A 17,445-nucleotide genomic window follows, 5' to 3' on the forward strand; every position below is an offset into this window, starting at 1 on the left:
CGACAGCAGCTGTAGCCCAGGATGGTTCCACTTGTTCAAATTTTCTGTGCTCTTAATGCAAAAAGCTGTATCTGTAAGTGGCCTGGATTATGGTTTGAACATTTCCCCCACCAGTGTGTCTACAGTAAGCATCTTCTAATGGTCATATTTTATTTAGATTTTTGTCATTATATAATACATGAATGTTTCTAAATTCATTAAAAATCCTACGCTATACTACCTTTGAGTATGTAAGCTGTAGACTGTGGAAGTGTCAGCACTCAGGGAAGCTTTATCAAATCTTTAAAAGAAATTGATTCACGAATTTGCTGTATATAATCTCAGAGCACCTGTTACAGGCAGGATGGCCTGTTAAAGATCAGTTGCAAAATGATTTGCCACTGGGTACATCCTGGATAAAGCTGCATGTAACACAATAACGGCTGAGTTACGTTACAAACCAACGTGCGTACCCCAAAACTCAGGGGAATGAAGTAAAAGCCGTGGGCTTTCTGTAGGAGCAATTTAGAGAGATGACAAAGCACCCCTCGGTTTCCGTGGCGATGTAAAATTGCCCGATGATAGGCAGCACTCCACTTTCATTAAACTCTTGTGTTTTTTTTTTCAAACCAGCAGCGGTGGCGTAGCGGGGGGGGTTATCAGTGGGAGGCCTCGCTACCAGCGCGGCGGCGGGACGCGGCACAAGCCACGGCCGCAGCCGCTGCTGTGCCCCGGAGCTTGAGCCCGGCCCCTGCAGCGCTGCGCCGGGCTCCTGCTGCTGCTGCCGCCGCTGCTGCTTCATCCCTGTCCCCGCCATGGCACGCCACCCGCGGCTGCGCTGCCGGGCACCCAGCCGCCACCCGCAGCCCGCCGGGCTGCTGCTCCCTGCCCCGCGTTACCTCTGTGAGAAATGACGGCATGACAGTATCTAGGCTACTACCGCCTAGCTCCTGCTTGTAACTGGCGCCCTGGGCCCCGCGGGTCCCTCTCACCGGTGAGAGGCGCCGTACACCGCCGCCCCCCGCCTCCCGCCGCTGCACCGGCGGCTCTGCCCTGGCGCGGGCGGCGCGCGGCTGCGGGATTCCCGCCCACGGTGCAGCCCGCGCGGGCCCGGGTGCAGCCCGCAGGGTCCCCCCCGGGTGCAGCCAGCGCCGCCGCGGGGACTCGCGCTCGCTGTGGCGCGGGCCAGGAGCGAGGCCCCGCGCGCGCGCGCCTGCCACCTAGGGACGGGCGGGAGCGGCAGGCGCGCGCGAGCCGCCGCTGGCCGCGCTGCTGAGGTGAAGGCAGCGCCGCCCGCCCCGGCCGGCAGTGAGGCTGCGACCGAGCCCGCCTGCGGATCGCAGAGCCCGCCGCGGCGCCCGCCGCCCGCCCGCCCCGGTTCAGCGCCCTCCTCCCGCTCCTCGCCGAGAGCCTCGCCTTTCTCCCGCCCGGCCAGATGATGAACTTTCTGCGGCGCAGGCTCTCGGACAGCAGCTTCATCGCCAACCTGCCCAATGGCTACATGACCGACCTGCAGCGGCCGGAGCCGCAGCAGCCGCCGCCGCCGCCTCCCTCAGCCTCCTCGGCCCCTACCTCTGCCTCCCCGGCTGCGGAGCGCCGGCAGCCGCCGCAGTCGGCGCCCCCCCAGCAGCAGCAGCCGCCGCCGCAGCAGCAGTCGACGGGCAGCAGCTTCTTCAGCTCCCTCTCCAACGCCGTGAAGCAGACGGCGGCCTCGGCCGGGCTGGTGGATCCCTCCTCAGCCGTCTCCTCGGCCGCCGGCAGAAAGTTCAAGCTGCTCTTGGTCGTCGACGAGCCGCACACGGACTGGTAGGTGCCCCCGCGCCTCTGCATGCCCCTCTGCGCCCTCCTTCCCCGCCGCCCTTCCCCTCCCGCCCACTGCGGTCCCGCTCCCCGCGGCCCCGGCCCCGCTGGCGGCGGCTCTCCCTCCCCGGCAGACGCGGGCTCACCTGCGGGCGCCCGGGCGCGCCTCGGGCCCCGGGGTGAGGCTGCCCGGTGCGGGGGGCCAGGGAGGCGGCGGGGACCGCCGGGCAGTGCCTCCCGCCGCCCGGCCGCGCTCCGGCGGCACCCGCTGGGCTGAGGCGAAGCCTGGCGGACTGGAAGATGGAGCGAAACCAGCAGACCCTGGAGCCGCCTGACTAGGAGTGAAAGCCGTTTTCCATCAAAGCACTAAATAAAATATATTCATCGCCCTGAAAAAGCATACCCTGAGTTCTCTAGTGAAATAAAGAACTCACGTATAGCTGCAGGTAGGATTTAGGTGTCTTAGGCACGGATTTCTGTTTTGAACTGCGTGTGGTTGTAGCGTTACGTGTGTTAATTCATATTTATGACCGGGCTTGTTTCCACGCAGATCCCGCTGCTTCTGTTGCAGCGTCTAAAATGCGTGTTTGGGTGAAGGTCCTTCAGGTTATTGAGGACCAGACCTCCGTTTTAGCTTAGCCCTGTGAATCTGAGCGGTTGGGTTAATTACTTTCACGGGTTTTGTTTGGGGTGGGTGTTTCCCTTCCACAAGCATAATAAATGTAGGATTTACAAAATGTAAAACTTGAACGGCAACTCACTTCTCCCTGTGCTTGGCTGCTACCAGTAGGAAAGGTTATAGCTTATTCAGACCTGTTTATCACATATGACTCTGGTGGATGCTGTATTTTAGAGGAAGGATGTATACTTATTTGTACATCGTTCACTAACTTGTTTTCCTATAATGTGCGTTTACATGTCAGGCTGTGAATCCTTCTCATTCACTGTTGCTAATTACAGTGTATAAGGTCTTACCAGTGCCTTAAAATAATACAGAGTAAAACAAATATGTTTTTATAATACTGACATCATTCAGTAATGGATTGTGGGTTTGGATTTTATTGTCAGCTTCTCAAATTTATAGCCTTACTGTCTAGATGGATTTGTACAGTTCTATGATTTGATACAATTTGCTTCAAAATGGTACTTTAATAAAATACTTGAAACAAAATGTAAGCCTTTATCTGTAGCAAGTGTGTTATTAATGTTAAGATAACATCTGTATGTTTTTCAGTTTTTTTCTTCTGTGTCTTGTTTTATGGTGGGGTTTTTTGTTTGTTTGGTTAGGTTGTGTTTGGTTTTGTTTGTTTTTTTTTTTTTTTACAAAAAAGGTTGTTGTATCTGCTGGACTAAGACAGCCTCTGTACCTACGTCATGGAGATGCATCCATGGACACTGCTCACTGCCTTGCAGATACATCTATTTATTTAGTATTCTATGGTGCACAAATTTTTGCCTGGTAAATTAAATAACTGTATATGTTCATAGAGTTTGTTTCTGGTAGATTTTTTTCTATACTGACTGAAGCCATTCTGTGTATTGTAAACATGGTATGTTTTCGTACTTGATAAATGCACCCAAAATTAAAATAATCTGTCGGCAATATCAAAGCTGTTAGAGCTCTGCGTGGTGAATGCCACCAACAGCATTCCAGGTAGGAGACTTGATGCAGTCACAGATACACACAAGGTTACTCATGCGTGCTTGCTTTTTCTTTTTTTTTTTCGCTTTTTTTTTTTTTTCCCCTCCTCTCCTTTCTTTCTCATAATATGTGACGTGGATATGTAGTAGTTCTAGAAGGAAGTTTGTTGTGGTACTGGCTCTTTCCCCTCCAGAAAGCTTATAATTCTGTAACTGAAGATTTTAAAATAAACTTTGAAAAATTATATATATATGGTTATTCTGCTAATACGTGCAGAAAAGTTTGTTCTATACCTTTGGAATTATGGATGTCCATATCGACCTGCATGAACTGCTATAATATTGGACTATTTGAGCTAAAATGGGATATGTATGATAATTTGAAAAAAAAATACTGAAGGATGAATTTTAATGGTCTGATGGCCACCACGCTAGCTACCCTGCCTGGTATGATGCATTGACGTACAGTTTTGCAAGATGAGGTATGTTGAGCTGCTGTCATGTGATACACTAAATCAAACCCTGTCAATGACAAGAAAAACAGTACTAAGTAAATCTCTTAGGGCCTCCTAGGAAACAATTTCAGTTGATTTATGTTAATCCTGAGAGGAAGATCATGTGCTGGGTGTTGTTTTCGTAATGTTTTGAGCTGTATTGTGTTTGTCTTAAATTGAAAATGGATGTATTGCTTTTGGATTGCAGTTTCAATAGAAGTAAAGGAATTCCAGTCTGAATCATGCTGAAATCCTACTAATTTAGTATCCTCTTTTCAGCAAGGGCTGGAGGAAGCATTAAGTACCTTCTGTCAGCAAGGGATATTGCCTCTTACCTCTAGCATCAGAAGGACATTTTGTTTCCAATATATTTCGTTTCAAGTAGAGGTTGACTTATACTTGAAGTCTGAGGTTTAGTAACCTGACATTATTGTTGTCACTAATGAAATTGTATGGGATATTCTACATACAAATAAATGCTCAGTGGTGGCTTGCATTTTTAAATGTTGATCTCAATGACCTCTTTTATCATTTTCTTGCCTTGAGAAGTTTGTCCTGTTACAAGTTTTGAAATTCTCCTGTTCTGTGTCACAGGATAGGGTGAAAATGGGAGAATTAACTTATCTGTACTAATTAATGTATTTTTTCCATGTTATATTATTTGACTCCTTAAGGAAAGAGAGCACATGCAGTCATTGTGTCAAACCATCCTCCTTTGTCCAGTAGCACTCTCTATCAAAGATGTCTTACAGCTGTGAAAGACTATTATTTTCCTACAGGTTCTTTGGACACTTGTAGCTACGTACATGAGAGAGACTTCTGAGGGCTTCTAATAAAGACAGGACTGCAAAATAAGCTGCTATCAGACTTTCTATCGGCTAGTAGCTTTATAGGAGCCTCAGTGGCAAGTGAAGAGAAAAAAATGAAAACAGGATAAAGCTTGTAGTCAGCTGTCGGAGACAAATCCATAACAAGTAGTCTTCGATGGTTCTGGTTCTCATTGAATCTCTTGGAATCTCATGGAATCTCTGGTTCTCTTCTGGTCACTTTACATGATAACTGATCCTTCAGTCCAAAGACGAAAGCAAATAGCTGGTGATCATTTTCGCCAATTATCTATGAAACCTTCCCTTATTCTAGAATATTGCCACAAAAAAGGGGTGACTTGTAATTCAAACACTCCTTCAAATGAAACAGTACTATTAATTTATATAAAAGCATTGGAAAAGCTAATTTTATTTTTTGGCCTATCTTTTGTGCATTTTATTGTCATGATCTTTTCATCTGCAGCTGCATACTGAACGGACATTTTTAGTACCTTCACTGATGTCCGCAGCCTTTTCTGAGTTAACACATCTTGTTGAGAACCTTACAAAGTGTTTGAGGATGTAGTAGAAAAGTGTCTGATTCACAGATGCTTCATGGATCTGTTGGGGAGGGGAGAGCTTCAAGAACAACTTGTCATGTTTAATAATGGTTTTATATAATAGACTTCAGTGATTTTTATTTTGTTTTAACAGCTTTAGGTATCTTTGTTGATATCTTTACAAATGGAGGAAACTAAGTAAAATAATTTGTTCAAGGTCTTCCAAGAGACAAGTGGCAGAGCTAAATTAAAACCTAGGCAGCTTGCTTAACCTTTTCTTTTAATTCTTTCCTAGCTACTGGTCTGCACTAATTGTCCACGTTTTTCAGCTAGATAAGTTTATTTAATTTCCTTAGGAAGTAACCATTTTGTTCTGTATACAAAAATGTACTGAACTTTCAATGCTGAACAAGCAATTGATTAGAGTCCATACATCAGTGGCAAGGTGCCAAAACACTGCATATAGATTATTATCTCCATTAAAAGCTTAAGTGCAATATTTAGAAAGCTGTTTCGATATTGAAAACTAATTATTGCTTAGTCTGTCTTGTGCTTTAAAGCTTGAACATAAGTCTCGTTGGCAGTAGTGATGAAACTATAAAAAGAATCAAGTTGGAAAATTTTGTTCTTGTATTTTTATGCATGCGTCTTGCTATAAGTATCAGTACCTACCCCCCCCCCCCCCCCCCAAGAATTATGTGTTTCTTGTAATGTTTACTGCAGTTAGTCATCTTGTGATAGGCCCAAAAGCTAATTTCCAAATGGCTGAGGCAAATGCTATATGAAGAGCAAACTTTCTGTTTTACAATTACTGAGTCATTTATGGGCAAACATTGCTCATCATAAATGTTTTTAATATGATCACTATTGTCATAGTGCAGAAAAACGTCGGTTTATAAAACAAAAAATTACTGAAGTGAGCTGAATGAATTTCTTGGGGGTTTTTTTGTGTTTACTAGAAGGTGGAAGAGAGTTTAAATTCAAAATAGTGTGTAGATGTTTTATGTAGGGGTAACTACCAAACAGCTTGCATACTGCAATGAAAATTTGTTCCAGTTTTTCTGTTTGGTAGGGATGGTTCAATTGTGAGTAACTAATTAGTATTTCCTAACTGCAGTTGAACTAGAAATTCTGATTTATCTTACTTGATTTAGTTGGTTTAGTAACTGCAGTTTTTATTGCATTCAGTATAAGCCTTTGGCAAATTTTCTGATTTTAGAAAGTGTAATTTAGGAATGCATAAATGAGGGCAACTGCTTTGCCAGAGTTCTTGCAGGACAGTGTTCTTGCCAGCCTCCTGGCATTGCAAAGCATGCTGCTACTAGTATTAGCTATAAAGCCAGGGCCTGAGCAAATGTGGAACTAGTAGTGATTGCACAGAGGGAGGGGATTGAAAGGATCCTCAGCACTCATTTAGGGGCCGGAAGCGAGAGGTTTTTGAAGGCAAGTCAAGGCAGGGGACAGCAGTGTTGCAGAGGTAGGAGACTGATTTTCAGAAAGGTCTAAGCTCTGACTACCCGACCAAATGGCCAAATGTAGATACATGCCTTCGTGCAGTGAGTGTAAGAAAAAGGTAATCTTCTCAATGTATGTATTTGTATAGGAAGAAAAGACATCTAAGTTTTATTAATTTTAAATGCTTATTAAGAACTGCTGTGCCTTTTGCAACAAGAAACTCGTAACATTAAAAGGCAAGTAAATTTGTGTTTGGTATAACACGCTAATCTTTCAAGGAGGCAAGAGGTTCAGTGAAACCCATGAAACTGAGCAAGAGTGATAAAGATTTAACTTTGGTTTCTCTCCAATTTTTGCTTCATATGTAAACATTGCATTTAAAAATTATATTTGTGAGAAGTTGCACCTGAATCTTAAAAAAATTGGCTATGTTGCACTCTAATTCTAGTTATGGCCTTTAGACAGAGTTCCTAGTACCCCAAAAAGCTGGCAACCAGGTTTTACATGAAGACAGTATGTGCTTAGACAGCTTCTTACAACCAGGTAATTGGATCAGTGCTACTTCCCAGAAGGTGCTACAGTTTTCAACTCTGCATTAAGGGTTTTCGTTTTTTGCAATCAAGATAGGAACATAATTGAAGGAGAGATTCAGGCATAAGCAGGGGCTGCCATGAGCACAAGGGACACAACTCTCTAGTCACTGGGAGGATATGCTTGGGCACACAGATGAAACAAAGTGAGTTTCTGCAAAGCAAAGTGAAGTTTATTTTGAACCTGTCTCCTGATCAAGCGTGAGCAACTGGATGTGTATTTCTGAAGGGCTGGAAGTATAGCTTATTGAGCCATGTTACTTGTTTGTCCATTTTTTTACATATTAAGTCCACGCTGGGCAAGGACTTGAGCACAAGGATGTGAAGTTGAGCTAACTGAGGGATGTGGTGTAATGTGTTAACGAATCCAAATTTGTAGCATACAGCAATCTCATGCAAGTTGCATGTTGTGTCTGTTCTCTGAAATGGCCAGCTGATACAGTTTGGCACCAGACAATGTGAGTGCTGGTATTTGAAGGTGAACTAAGAAAAAAATGCAGATTTTTTCTCCAGTTCTGTTCTGTGTAATACTTGGCTGCATTAGTATAGATAGCAAAACACAGTACATGATAGAGATTACTTTTTTGTCCAGGTTAAGAAAAAAAAAAAAAAAGAAAAAAGCTTATAGTGGAAAACTCCTTGTCCTCCATACTCTGTGTATTGCTCTATCTAAACGACCTGTTACATGTGCTAGTGTTATTTTAGGCAACTTTATGTATATGAGATGCTGACTACAAATTTGGACAGTGTATCGGGTGTCATCCCCTGTCCCATCCCTCTCCCCTATGCTCAGAATTAGTGTGATTTACTTTTTTTCCTTTATCTCTGAAGACACCACAGAAACTTCTCTGAAGTTTAATGAAACCTTTAGTAACATGTTCAGTTGAGTAGGTGGTATTAAAATATGTTTGCCAATGTTTTCTTCTAGTTTGCATTAATAGAAAGGAAAGGGGAAAACTGGCAAGGAAATAAAGGATTTTAAGTAAGTATATTTCAAAGTAACAAGACTGAAGTGAGAGAGAAAAGGAATAATAAATTGCTTTGTAGACCTTAGACTCAAGTAATATAAGAAATTCTACTTACAATCTATTCAGAATTTGATAATGATTTGCCAGTAGCAAAATGTTGAAATAGGAACAGTATGAAACAAAAGGCTATTAAAGACTGTATTATTAGACTTCTGATTGTCTTGACAAAGTGTCCAGAGGACTTACTGTATTTTGAGCTGTCAGTTGAAAAGGGATGTGATTTGCCATTCTGTAAACATTATAGGACACTGCAAGACTGTACACATTTTTGCTGAAACCATGTTTTTTCAAAAGATTGGTGCTAAATGTTCTCATAGTATCAATATATACTTAAAGTAGTGACTTCACTGTATGCGTTTTCAGTACCCAGTTCTTCATAGTACCATGTGATAGTCATCCACAGAAGTATTCGTATGCAATATCAGATGATTTTATCACCTTTAGCTCTTCAGCCAGCCTACCTATCGTGAATGCTCTGAACTACAGAAGTCTGTTTTCAGTATAACTGAAACACAGACTGATGATTTGGATTTTTATACATTTGTAGATAAGACGAACTGAAGTCTGCATGAAAAATGTGGCAATACTTTAGTGAAAATATGTGTTGAGTATAAACTTGTGACTTGAGAATAATAAACACAGGAAGTCAGATTTGGATATAGAACCTCTGTGGAAGGATTCTAGACCTAGTTGGATGAACCACCAAGAAAGGGTAATTACAAGTAGGTGGAAAAGTTGCAAAGAATGGAAAAGAGTAAATTGGCAAAGGAAAGCTATGTTGTAGGTGACACAAAGTGAAGCAATAAATGACAAAGTAAGTGTTACCTGGAATAATGCTAGTGCTTCCAAAGATGAGGCTGCTTGCCTTGTGGAGTGGAGGAAAAGAAAAGAAAAAGTGTAATGAGATGATAAGACTTACAGATGCCATGGGTGGGAGGACAGCACCATACCTTGGTTTAGAATGCAAAATGCTTGCTTGATTGCACTGCTGCTTTTGCTAATTAAACAGCTTTATCTGCTCTGAGTCAAACTTGACTTCTCAGAGGAAAGCTAGTGTGCTTTTAGCCAGCCAGCTGGAGGAGAGTAATGATGAGTATTCATGGTAACATGAAGCATAGACTAGCTTAAGCTTTTGTGAAAAGTGTAGACTGTCAATTTTACAATGCCCGCTTTCACCTCAAGTGTGTCCCTTAGTTGGCTGAAACAGAAATATTAATGCACTCACGCTGACAAATTCACTGATTCCTAATAAAAAGTCGGTGACTAAGGTCAAATCCTTGTTTACATATTTACAGGCGAAAGTGGTGGAAATGTTTAATTCTGAAGGCACTGAACCTTAAATCTAAAGAGGCAGTTTCTGGGTTTCCTACAGACTTGTGGTGTGTAAAGCAGAACAGGGTTGGCTCTCGGCTGTAGCTAAGGCTGGGTGGTTTTTGCTTAAGCTGTGTCAGGCGATAAGTGTGGGATGTCTGGGGCTCGAGCTGTGATTGTGGCTGCCTGTCAGCAAGCAAGCCAGTGGGGCAGCGTAGCTGATGAGGGCTGCCGGAGTACACCTGCTTACTCTGCTCCCTTTTGCATTGCAAGTGTTGGTGGGATTCATTTAGCTAGTGGATTGGTTAGGTAGATACTGCTGAAGAACCGTTACTTTTTTCTACAAGCTGCAGTATCTTTCTTCCTGTGTATCTGTGACTGAAGTAGGTAAAGACACGTGGGATGTCACCATGTTGTTTAAGTGCAGCTGGGAAGGAGTGTGAACAGTGTTCTCTTAACTTTCACCTCTGAACACCTGGGTTTGCTTGGTTACAGCCTATTTTTTGTGACTTACTGTGACCTCTTCATATGAGAGGTGGGGGCAGGGGAATAGAGGTTCTGTCCTCCCTCTGTGGAAACAGGGACTCGGTCCCAGCTTGTGCAGATAGAGGCATAAATGTACTTTCCTTATTTTCATTAAAAAAACCCTCCAACCCAACCCAACCAACCCACCAACCAAAAAAACCAAAAAAACCCCCTCAAAACCGACTGTGGGAGGCTTGGTGTCTAATAAAGTGTGATCACCTCTTTTTTGCTGCCACCCCCAAATCTAGCAGATGGGGAGAGCAAAACCATCACATGCCAGCATCAGCCACTCAGGGGCTAGGAGTTGTTGCAAAAGGCAGTTTTTGTCCAACTATGAAATGCATCATCTTTTTGCTTTTTGCCATGAGTGTTCCATATTTGGCCTTCCTTGATTTACCGTTTGATCTCTGTAGTGTTATCCCAATTGGATATTGGTGTTTATAGTGCAACATATACACTGAATCATGGGAGGAATTATTAAAAAAATATTTTAAAATACATACATTTCTTTGACTTTTTTCAGGTGATTTATATAATGTAAAAATATTATCGGAGCCTCAGATAAAAAAATTTAAATGTCTTAATTCTGTTCTAAAGCACCTGCACAAAATGATTTGATATAAACTAATAATTTTTTCAATGTAGTGAATTGTTCCTATTTAAAGGATTTATAGCTTTATAGATTTATTTATAGATTATACCAAATTTAAAACATTTTAATAAAAATTTTACAGAGTAATAGACTAAAAAAAATTATATGACTGTTAAGACACAAAATTTCTATAATTTCCTGTCCGAAGAACCATTTATTTAACATCTTGCCTTTACAGAAATTAACTGAGTGAATAAGCATTAAGGGATCTCACAATGAATAGATAAAAATCTAGATTTTTTTTCTCTAAAGATATAACAGATTTCCTCATGAATACTTAAAACTGTTATAGGAAGTTGTTTCCACTGCTCAAAATGAAGAAAAATGATAAACTCAGTAAGAAATGTAGTAACAAAATAATGTGTAATGCATTTTTAAAAGGTGAATTTACACCTTGTAACCAGCAGCAGCAAAGGATGCAGCGAAGGCTGACAGGAGTCCAGGTTTTATTTCATTAGCCATGGCAGTATTATGTCCTCTGGAGTCAATTGTGCTTCGGTTTCAGAGTTGGGCACTCTGGCAGGCTACCGGTACTTTTTTTTTTTTTTTTTTTTTTTTTTTTTTTTTTTTTTATTGCAATAGTAACCTTTCAGCTTCTGTATTTCTGATTTAAACTAATTTGCCTCATCTGGTATGCAGTTTGTGTTTCTTTGTTAAGTAGGCATTGGAATAGGGGAGCATGCTTTGATGTAATTTCAAACTGAATATGACCAGTCATAAAAAAAAGTATCGGCAACTTGTGCTGCGTATTGGAATGCTCCTGCAGGTAATTACTTTGGTGTTTGTTGAGAAGGTGGGTGTGCTAGTAATGAAACCCAAGTTATATTTGTGTGTGGATGTGTCCCTGTCTTCAGGAGTCAAAAGGATCTACATTCCAGTAGAATGAGGTATTTTGAGTAGGTATTTCAGAACTGAGTGCAAGTTTATATATTCTTTCCACATATATCTGAAAATAAAGTGGTTCTTTTGTGCAAGACGTGCCTTTATCTCTTCATTTTGATCTTGCAAATCTAATACTGTTTATTAAACATTGATTTTTTTGCTGAATCGCCTGGTTTGTAGGGGCTGAAATCTGCTAAGCTACGCTGATCAGTTTCCGTTGATCATTGTGCCATATGCCAAGATCCTCTATTGTAATATTACTGACTTCTTGAAGGAGAAATCAGGGGTAAGTGTGTGAAGAAAGTATGTGGGGGATAAAAACAAGCCTGGACAAAAAACACCACAGAACTTAAAATGTCTCTTATTGTAGTTTTATGATTTAAAATTAGTTCCAAAAGAGAAAAAATTGATTCTGATTTCTAGCTTAAAAAACCAAGGTAACGACATGACCTTCTTGTTGTATTTGTATACATATCTCTCTGCCTAACTTCAGTTTTGTTCTGTTTAACCGTGTTTATTGTTTATTACTACTTGACTTCTTACAAATAAAACCTGATTATAATTCTACTGAAACAATACAGATTTAGTAGATTAAATGCCAATGTGAGATCAGTCACAGTCTCTTAAGTCTCACGTTTTGTTTAAAGAAAGCAGAATATTCCAAAGAGGAGGATTTGGCATTATTTCACTACCTCTTCACTTGCTTCAATGATTTATTTGGCTTTGAAGGGCACTTCCAATGGTTCATCATTAAGAAAACTTTAAAAATATTCCAAGGTTTCATTCCTCTGTAGGACCAAAAAAATGATTAATATTAGAGAAGCCAGCATCTCAGTTTGGGGATTCTGGAAGGGTAATAAAAGCGTTTTGTCATAAAACACTCTGATTCCACTGGGTGGTGATATGATTATGTAATGTGCTGTGACTACAGAATTTGTTTCACTTAGTAGTTGTCTTGGCCATCTACTGTTCGAGGTAAATAAGAATCACAGGAATATTTTTAATTAGGAAAATAATATTTCTTTTGAATCCTTTGTCTTTGAAGCAACAAACAAAATTAATTCTCCTGAGTCTTATATAACTGTTGCATACAATATATATTAATAAATTACAATAGTGTTTATAGTAGCACTTTAATAATTTTAGAATAAAATAATATTTAAAGTATTTGTGATGAGACAAATAAGCAGGCATTACAATTAACAACAAAAAAAGTTGCTTTAGTAGTAGTGTGCTAGGATTATGAAGGGTGTATTTGTGTGTATGTGTGCATACATATATATGTACATATATATTATTTTAATAAAAGAATTTGGAGGAATTTTCACTGGTGGACATTGTGCAGATAAATAATACTTCTGTGGTTGTAGATTTCTTACTCTGGTGCTATTGGGTTGCACTGAAATAAAAGGCAGCTTTTTCTTTGTGCCACTGGGTAGCCACTCAGCTATTCTGAAGATGCATTACATGGAGAATCTCTTGTATGGGTTGTCAGGACAGAAAGCATGGGATTTAGAGATTCAGTATTTTGTGTGAGGTTATACTATACCTAAATTCTTTTAGTTAGACCCATATTCTAAAATTTTTGTGCTGATTCATTTTCTTACTAAGGCAGAGATGTCTGGTACGACCTAGCAGCAATTCAACATACAAGAGGTTAAGTTTAATTTTCTTGGCAGTAGTAATACTTTAGGGGAGTCAAGACAGACACTGATATAAAGTATAATTACTTTGTATTAGGGTTTACATTACTTCTATTAAAATAACTTCCACTGGATCGGTCTTTGTTCTTGAAATGTGTGGGTAGAAGAGGACTGCAGGTCTGTTCAGGTTGGTGAGGATCTTAGTCCTTTTCAATTTAAGTTTTGCAGTGGTTGTCTAGGCTTTTGTTTTCTAGAAGTCCTTTCCAAAAAGTTAGGCAGGTGATGAAGTTTTGAGGTGGTTTGTTTTTGTGTGGCTTTTTTTTTTGTTTGTCTGTTTTTTTGTTTCCTGAATGCTGTTGACCCATTGTCACTATACGTTTGAGATCCCCGGATCCTTGGCTGTTAGGTGGTGTATTGACATACCAGACCCTAGGTAGCCTTCAGAGTAAATTGCTACTTCAGAGTACAATGCAGTGTTAAGGTGTGATTGCTTTTGCAGGTGAGTTGTCCAAGTCCTTCGGTGATAATATCAGTGTATTTCAAGAACAGTACTCTGGAAAGGTTTTGATGTGGAATAAACACACCAGCTGCTGTTACTCTGAAATCCAGGCTGTGTGTGATTTTTACATTGTAACAACATAATTAAATCTGTATTTTCTGGTTTGTTATGCTTGAGGTAGCTTGTTATTTGGCTTAGGTAGGCTTTTTCTGAGCATTTGTTAGTCATTTCTTATTTGGGTGATTTAGAACAATGCATTTATGGTGCTTTCTATGGAAAAGAATTATAGTATTGGTTTCAGCTTTTGTAAAAAAAGTATGATGAACTGATATCTGTCTGTCAAGATGTTATGAAGACTTTGTGTGTGTAATTGCTTAACAAACACTAATGTAAGATTGAAAGCACATGCTAGTTCATTTAAATGCTCATTTCTAGTTTGTGAATTTTCAAATGAGTGTTTGAAAGGAAGCAAACTAAATAATGTTGAGAAAACATTTATTTTTGGGGGTCAAACAAATAATTCTACAAGAGTGTGCATAACTTTTCAAATATGTTAGAAGGGTTGTTTGTACCTAGAGCTCTTAGCTAATGCAATGTTCTTTATAAATGTTAAATATTTTTTAAAAACTGCTTTTACTGGCCTTTTTTCAATTAGTTGATGAAGAATTCAAAGAATTTCAACCTCAGTGTAATTGTCAGTGCTAGGATTCTCACTCAGAATAGCAGAGATACACTTCTAACATTGTATCTTACATCATCGGCAAGATCCAATTGTAACCACAAGATTGTTTAGATAATACTCTGTGTATTTATGTCCATGCATATGAAGTTATACCATGATAGATGTGTGATCTTATTGCTGATTGTGCTAAGTGTAGAGCTGCATCTCAGGAAGGGACACTGACACCTTCTTTGGCAGTCTCTAGATGATGAATAGAGGATCACTAGTTCAACCACAGTCGTGTGGAAGATCTCTGCACTGGATTATTTTGCTTGCAGGTTTCTCATAGCACTTTGGCAAGTACTGAACTGCACAAAAAAGAGAAAAATAAAGAATAGTAAAGTTTCCGTATATGTTTTTTTCTTACTATCAGAACAAGTAAACATCAGCTTTTCATGCTGGGTCATTGAAAAGATAGTAATCTTTTAAAATCTGTAGCTTGGACAGATAGTGAGCTAGATATTGTTATAATCCTATTACCATAACTAGTAGTTTTAGCATATATGATAAAGTTATTTAAAACAAATTAATAGAAGCCAAAAGGGAAATCTGAGTAAGCAAAAGATAATTTAAAAAAAGTTACTGTGCTTACCATATGCTGAAATGTGTATACTCTGGAATTTTTGATTTACTTATAATATTCTTCAAAACTTTCTGTGTTGGCAAAGTATTTTAAAAATAGAAAGTATACTTCCGTATTTCTTAAATTAGTCTTTATTTTAGAGTTTTTTTAATGGATGATTTAGAATTTCTTTAAACCTAGACACCCTAGTCCTCAACATGAAAAGAGAATATTTTCATTTTGGTGGAAAATAGGATTCTGTGCAATATATAAATCAAAGTAAATTATGTTAATTGGCAAAAATAGCATGTTATAATGCATGGTTGATCAAAGTCAACATCTCTGCTGTATCTGTGTTTGAGTAGTGTATTCTAACTGATAATCTAGTTAGCATACAAAATGAATTTCATTTATTAATGGGAGAGGGATTAATATGCATGTGTGTGAAGTACATATGTACATCTCTCTCTGCAGTAAACCAAGGATATTTTCCTGAAAGAGCTGTCCAAAGCATAAAACTGTTCTGCATAACGCACACAAATTCTTCTGTTTCTGATGTTCCTGAAACATTGCCTGAAAACTCAGGGTAAAAATCTGTGACTGTAAGGCTAATAGCAGCTCTTTAAGTATGTAAATGGAAAATAATTTGATTAGAAACAATTTTGATCAGATAGTTAAAATTATAAATATGCAATCATCTTTAATACACATTCATTAAAAAAATAATTTTTTTAGGTGCCACTATGCAGGACCTGCCTGTGTAGGTCCTTTTATTTTATTCAAAGGGAATAGCTTTTTTACTGTTCAAACTCAAATTAAACCGAGATAGTGATGCTCAATTACTATCTTCTACAAGTCTCTTTGTCAGCTATCTCCACTAACATTGCTAAATGCATTTTGAGGTTAATGTGCAGTCAGTTAACTATGTTAAAAAAACCCAACAAACTTCACTTTATAAAAGTTGAAATTTTTATTTCATAAGAATACATCAGAACTTGCTTTTCTTTGAATCAAGCATTACTGAAATTGTTTGGAAATGATGAAAAGGAAAAATCAAACTAGCTGTTTTTCATGTTATTTGTCTTTTTTTATTAACCACTTCTTATCTGATCCTTATGTTGAAACCCAAACTGAACATTTAGCAAGAAATTACTGTGGAGGTTTGCAAGTGGCAATGAAAGAGGTAAAACAGTAATTGGGCATGTACTGTCACAAATACTCTATTTGTTTACTCCTGTTATTTTTCCACATGAGGAGTTAAGTATCTGCATGTGCTAGCAGTGATGTTTTGGAGCAAGAGGGTAGTGTTACGAGTCATGAAGTTTTTACTAGTTCATACTTTTTAAAAGAAGTATTTCAAACCACTTTGTAGGAATTAATTTTTTCTGAAAATTTTATTCCTGACTTTAATTTGTCATCTTTTATTTCAAATAGGAAAAATCTATGACATGCTGTTTATAGATTTCAAGTGTAAGCTATAAAGTAAGGTAAATGCCTCAAAAAAAAAAAAAAAAAAAAAAAGATTGTGAAGCTTTTTCAGGCAAATAAAAATATTTACTATACAAAATTTACAGAAGTTAGTGGAGTGATGTTGCAATTTCAGCATAGCTCTGTGGCTGGAGAGAGTGGCATTCAGGTGATCATTCTGACAATTCCTGCAAGCCATTAGCAATCAATTGTGGTGTCTGTGGCCTTTTAAAACAATGCACATAAAGGTGTGAAAGTCAGAGTCCATTGCAAAGTTTCAGTTAAGAAATTATTTTCCTACTCACCTCCCTTTTTTTTTTCTAGAGTCCTCGTATGGAAAAATTGGAAGTTAATGGCAAATTAAGTGTAGACTTTTGCATCAATAGTTCATCACAGAATGAAGAATGACGTAATTGTTAGTGTACATGTAAAATGATTGCCAGCACATAAAATACTTGGCATTATTCAAACACATTTTCTCAAAAGTAACTTTATGACTTCTAAGTAAAGTATACATGTAGCTATTGCAGGTATTAAAAAAAAAAATTCAGCTCCCCTCTCCAGTATTTTCATGGGATAAATATGTTTGATTTGCGCCTTTTTTACTTTGAGAAGTTGTACATCTTTGTAGCAACAGCACTTGTTTGGAAACAAGTACATACATCAAAGGAGAACTGCAATTTACTTACTTACCGTTGATAGATCACTTTACTGGAATTTCTTTCTATTGGAATAATGGGGATTATATTTTCTTATTTCTGTAGTTTGCCAAGAGCCTATTATGAATAGCAATGTAAATACAATGACGGTTAGACCACCAAACACAAGAC

The 17,445-nt window shown here is 39.2% G+C and overlaps 1 protein-coding gene across 1 annotated transcript in view; it reads left to right on the forward strand.

Moving 5' to 3' along the window:
• Positions 1–1,184: 1,184 nt before the first annotated feature.
• SYN2 (synapsin II) overlaps positions 1,185–17,445 on the forward strand; it is a 196,166-nt gene continuing 179,905 nt past the window's right edge. The window contains exon 1 of the mRNA XM_080386165.1: positions 1,185–1,785. Within this exon, the coding sequence (XP_080242291.1) occupies positions 1,415–1,785 (371 nt within the window). The 5' untranslated portion in view covers positions 1,185–1,414. The remainder of the gene's footprint in view (positions 1,786–17,445) is intronic.

The sequence above is a fragment of the Falco punctatus genome, assembly GCF_963210335.1.
Source record: "Falco punctatus genome assembly, chromosome: 4".
NCBI lineage: Eukaryota > Metazoa > Chordata > Aves > Falconiformes > Falconidae > Falco > Falco punctatus.